This window comes from Helianthus annuus, chromosome 17, assembly GCF_002127325.2.
Source record: "Helianthus annuus cultivar XRQ/B chromosome 17, HanXRQr2.0-SUNRISE, whole genome shotgun sequence".
Lineage (NCBI taxonomy): Eukaryota > Viridiplantae > Streptophyta > Magnoliopsida > Asterales > Asteraceae > Helianthus > Helianthus annuus.
This window is the reverse complement of record NC_035449.2, coordinates 53,348,324-53,354,263: the sequence shown is the minus strand read 5'-3', so window position 1 is coordinate 53,354,263 and position 5,940 is coordinate 53,348,324. Positions and strand designations below refer to the sequence as shown.

Below are 5,940 nucleotides of genomic sequence, written 5' to 3'. Positions count from 1 at the left end.
ACAAACATAAATATGACATATATAAGATAACTGTTTACATCCATAACAAAAATATAGAAGATAAGTTTGTACATCCACAATAACAATAAAAACAACAACAGGTCTATGCATCAAAATCCGAATCTGAATCCTGATGCTGCTGCTGCGGCTGGTGCTGCTGCTGCGGCTGCTGCTGCTGATGTGGTGCTCGAACCGGTGGAAGCGGTATCGGGGGTAATCCCTCTCTCTCTCGTCTATCCTGCTCCGCCCGTACCAACCAACCTACCAAATCGTCGAGCCTGTCAAGCCTGGCTCGTACATCCGGATGTAGTGCAGCTCCTGGGGCACCACCTCGAATAGCGTGACGTGGAAACTGAGGTGCCCCGGCAGGTGGCGGTGGCTGTGGCCCCGCTGCACCGTCTAGATCCTCCGGAGGGTCCTCCACGGGCACTACATCAGCAGGATCTGCAGGAGGATGAACGTCCTCGAAATGCTCTGGTAGGTCCTCCTCTCTCCATACGCCCCCCTCGCGGTTTTTAAACCGCGGGCCAACCGGGAACCTCTTGATAACCCTCATCCCCCATAGCGACGGCATACCCATCCGCGTCGGCATGATGGCCGGCGTCCGTAGATGTGGGTCCTGATGTGGTACGAGGCGTCTGGTTGGTGTAAAATTACCTTTGAGCCCCTGGAATAAGCCTCTATTGGGGGCCTATCAGGGGCTAAATGGTCTTTTGTGCAATATGATACGAGGAGTCTAGTTCTATACGAAGCGTATAGTTTTTTTTTTGTAGAAAAATTTAAAAAAATACTATTAATTCCAAAAAAATATTATTCATTACAAAAAAAATACTATTAATTACAAAGTTACACTATTAATTCCAAAAAAAATACTATTAATTACAAAAAAAATACTAATAATTATAAAAAAATACTAATAATTACAAAAAAATTCTATTAATTACAAAAAAAATACTAATAATTACAAAAAAATTCTATTAATTCCAAAAAAATACTATTAATTACAAAAATCATTCTTCCGTGTAACTATCTATGTAATTAAGACTGGGGTTTGATCTTGGTCGAGGATTCATTATCGATGTATACCATTCTAGACGTGGCAAGTACATATCTTCCCATTGTTCTGTGTGGGGTCTTCGGTGGGTCAACCATAGCCCGTGTGCTGGTGGCATAGGATAATCCCCTTCCAGCTTAACATGTATGAAGTGGTTCTCGTTAACATGTGTAAGCGTTATGAATAATGGTTGTTGATTAGCCGGAGGACTTAGTATTGGGAAGTAAGTGGAACTCGCACCCATGGTTGTCGTTAACAGGTGCACCCCGATACCGTACGTTTGTGCAATAAGAAGTCCTGCAAAGGGGAAGTCCATCCAGTGATTCTCCCCACAACCGGCCACTGAATCCCAAATTAGGCCCTGACGATGCGTGTAAAAATAACCTGCAGCCCATGCTTCAAATATTGGGAACCAGATCGATTCGTTCTGATCCACCGTATCCCCCGTATCCACCGTATCCACCATATCCACCGTCCCCTCCGTATCCACCGTCTCCTCCGTATCCACCGTCTCCTCCGTATCCACGGTCTCCTCCGTATCCACCGTCTCCTCCGTATCCACCGTCTCCTCCGTATCCACGGTCTCCTCCGTATCCACGGTCTCCTCCGTATCCACCGTCTCCTCCGTATCCACCGTGTCCTCCGTATCCACCGTCTCCTCCGTATCCACCGTCTCCTCCGTATCCACTAGCAGGGTATGAGTCATCTACAGGGGCTGTTTCATCAACAGGAGGATGCTTGTTCAAATCTAGAAACGGGCTGTTTTGTTTTCCTTGTATACTAGACACAACCTCCTCTTGCTCATTAGAATCGGGAATGCCAGACTCCTCCAAAATAGACAACCGTATCATCATTAGTAAATAATAAACGAAAACAACAAGTAATTATAACATTTACGCTAATAACTGTTACCGGAACGCTTTCGTGCCCCCAGTTTTCGCTAGAATATTGCCCGAAGATATAGTTGCCGTTCCAATATGATGACATTTCAACACTCCGGGATGATAATAACGCAAACACAAATAAAAAAACAAACAGAATGTGAGTGGTTTTTTGTTGAAACCTCGGATGTGGACCAAGAACGCACTGTAGGTTGCATTTTATGGGAGCTAAAGACGCCTCGTATAGGTCTTTACTCCCCGTATGCCTTTAAGTCATGTCAGACATAGTCCCTTCATAGTCAAATCGGTCAGTCCAAGACGCCTCGTATAGGTCTATACGAGGCGTCTAAGGGCCTTCGTATTGGCCCCTCGTACAGGCCTAGACTCCCCGTATAAGTTGACTGATGTGACGTTGTACGAGGTGCAGAAGTTGGTCGGGAAAAGCAACCCTATACGCTTCGTATAGCCCTATACGAAGCGTATAGAAGGGTGTGGATTTAGGGAACAAGGTGTCTGAATATGTACACCCTATATTAAACTTTCTCAGTCAATTTAAAAAAAATTCTTGACAAATTTGGTGACGGATCCCTGAATCCCGGAATACACATTGTTTGGTGTATTGCTTATCCAAATATCCAAGCAAAATTGTTCTTTTTAAACGGAAAACACACAAATCCCTTAAATCTAGTCCTATAAACCAACTATTACTTAATTTGTGGGTCTTGAATCCCGTATCACTTAATAAGGATAACGAAAAACCTGATGCGACTAGGTTTAGAGGCCATCGGCAACATAATAGATTGTATTAGGCAGTATTTGTTCAACTATAAAATTAACATCTAAACTTAAAGTAAAGTAACGCTAAAGCTCCACAAATAGTATAATGAAAGCAAATTTCAAGATTAAAATAGAGTCTGGCAGAAATTTCTTTGAAGCAAAGAGCACAATGATGAAACAATCTTTAGTATATATGAAACCCAGGTGTTATTATGACTCAAAGCTGCTTAAATAGCAGATGATTTCATACAAAAGCAAATAACAAGAACTCCTAAAAACCATGCAACTGATCCAAAAGCCAACACTACTTGTACTAGTGTTTCACAAATTCAAACTTATTCCTACATTACTCCAACTAGCTAGCACATTTGACATATTCCAGTGATATAGTGACTTCACCCCTTCACACACTATCCATTGCAAATCACATGAATATGAAGTTAATGGCAGTTAGCAGTACAACCATGACTGCTGATTGAGTTCCACCCCAACCAATAGCTGACGCGGCGTTGGCCCGAATTCCGCCGTACCCAAACTTTTCACCTGTGGTTGCACCTATAGGAACTTTTGCACTAAGAGATAATTGTCTACGGTGCTTCCCGGCTAACTTAAGCCTGACTTTAGTAGTTATTTCAACTCTAAAGTACACCACTGACTCAAGCCCTGTTGCTATCTCGCCAGAAGGTAAGACACTCGAATGTTCAGCCACCACCGTCTGGTTAAAAAGTGGAGTGTCGGGGGCCCCAAGTGGCGTGATCACATCTCTGAGTCTTCTAGATTGAGCGTTGCCCTGATAGAACTTGGGCACGGAGTACTGCCATATTATTTTGTTAGTGGTTTCTCTAGGGATAAATGAGAATGTAACATTGACAGGACTGTCATAGTAAACTCCGATTGCTGAGTTTCGGTTTTGGAGCTTAATATCGAAAGATATAGTGCTACTTGTGGCATTACTGGCTGTTTTATTAAAAGCTGAAACATAGAATTGCTCGACTGAAACCGCAGGATATTCGGGGTTCACGAATAAACAAAGAATGATAACTACTACAGCAACTGGTACAAGACATTTCAAACTGCACAAATCAGAACCTGCTTCGCAAATACCCCCCACATCCCCCATGGATATATCAAACAGTAAAAAAGAAGATTTCTGTTTAAGAATGTATGGAAAAATTCTTGTGAATGAAATTGATCAGGGAAATGTTTTCGGGCGGGCTTATAACCACATTAATCCTCTTTCAAGTGGTGATTTTATAATCTCAACAAAGAGTGGTCGAGTTGACCTAGGAGAAGTTGTAGCCCAATTTCATTAATATATTCTAAAAAACACTTTTGTCATTATCGTAAATATATTTTTGTTTAATGAAAATTATTTTTTGTAAGAGGTGACTGTAGCCGTTAATGCTGCTCCGTGAAGAGGGGACTTTCGCCCATTAGGTGTAGACTTTAATGCCTCGTACACGGAATTTACTGGCACACATGGGACGAAAGGAGTTGGTGTAGACTTAAAAAAAAAATACAATTTTTCTTGAAACTATTTAATTTTTCTTGCTTGCAATGGGAATTTTGAGTATAGAGTTTGTTTCAATAGCTCTTTTTTCCCATTCACCTTAGCAATGTCTATGATTGCATTTCCAATACTGAATCGTGCCGGAACTGAAAATACCGATATCGAAAATCCCTAAAGTGGGCATTGGTACCATCATACCCCTCAATTTTATAAGTTTATTATTTAAATCTTAAGCTTTTTGTTTTTATCTTTCTAATTTCTTTTTTACGTTGGTTTATTATCGTTTCGACTTAGTTTATTCGTTGTATTTTTGTGATATTTTTTATGTTTCGGTCTATATTTTGCGAGTTAACACGCTACACACGTGTGTAGTTCAACGTTTTTATATTTTTTTGTGGTTTAATGATTACGTAGTAACGCGCGTGTCCTGTGTCGACTTAGTTATCCACATCTATATTTACATTTTAGTCTAATTTTTGCAAGTTGAAACGTGTTTTTTACGATATTGTTTTATGTTTCGGTCTATATTTTGTGAGTTGACAAGTGCAACATTTTTATATCTTTTTTTTTCGAGTTGACACGTACAAAGTTTCGGTCTATATGTTTTACGTGTGGTTTAACGTTTTTCTTTCTATTTTATTGTCGTTTAACAATGTCATCGCAACACGCGAGTCCTAAGTCGACTTAGCAATTTTGTTCTATATTTTGCATTTTGATCTAACTTTTGCGACTTAACATGTTGCAATATAGGTGTATGGTTCACCATTCTTACGTCTACTTTTTACTCGGTTGAATAATCCCACCACAAAGTGGGGGTCTAAATACTAGTTTCTATAAAATTGTAAAGTAAGGAGTGTAATTAGAAAATTTTACCAACAAATGTTAAAAGTGTAAAATGAAGATTTTACAAAAGTATTTTTTTTTTAAATGGTAATATACACTCTTGCTTGTCGAGAGGCACGATTCACCCATTTCCTCCACCTTTTCGGGAATCCAATCATTTTCATATTGTCCACTTTAAACAATATAATGTCCATCTTTTGTTTTTCCGCCCAAGTGACAACTTGATTATTAATTAACCACCTATCAAATTGGTATCTTTTCTCCATGAAAGTCGATTGGGTGGGGGAAGATACTGTGTTTATCACCAATTTTAGACGATTAACGAGTGTTTGTGTTATCACCTAATAGGCTACCCCAATAAAGGAAATGGGCGTATAATCAACCATTTTTTGAATGTGTTGGACTTTAGGGATTAAAGTGAAAAATACAAGATGCACCCGTGATTGATTTTACACGTACATAGAACCGATGCATCATCTCCATAAACCTTGGCTTGAGCATGTCCCAAAATCATTACACAAACTTAAAAGTAAATCCATCTGGTCTCGGGGCCTTATATCCAGCACACACCTAAATAGAAGCCTTGATTTCTTTTTCCGGAAATAGAGTCATCAAGCCTCTGGCTTGGTTCAACAAATGTTTTCGGAATTCGTTCACCACTAGCAAGGGTCTTCGTGTCATCGACTCCTCAAACTTCCTTTTAAACGTCTGCCTAATCTCCTGATTCATGTTAATCAGATTTGAGATAATCTTGCCATCAATGTTGATGGCATTAATAAGCTTAGACGCCATATTAAAATTGATGTATATGTGAAAAAATTGGAGTTTTCGTCCAGGCATTTAATTTAATCAATTCATTCCTTTTGTTTCAAATC

The 5,940-nt window shown here is 39.8% G+C and overlaps 1 protein-coding gene across 1 annotated transcript; it reads right to left on the bottom strand.

Annotated features, from left to right (window-relative positions):
* Nucleotides 1-3,136: 3,136 nt before the first annotated feature.
* On the bottom strand, nucleotides 3,137-3,832 carry LOC110924238 (protein NDR1). The gene has a single exon (XM_022168268.1). The coding sequence runs from the start codon at nucleotides 3,830-3,832 to the stop codon at nucleotides 3,137-3,139; it is 696 nt and encodes a 231-aa protein (XP_022023960.1).
* Nucleotides 3,833-5,940: the final 2,108 nt, after the last annotated feature.

What these genes read in the sequence shown, in the direction of transcription:
- LOC110924238 (XM_022168268.1), bottom strand. Translation starts at nt 3,832, where the DNA reads ATGGGGGATGTGGGGGGTATTTGCGAAGCAGGTTCTGATTTGTGCAGT.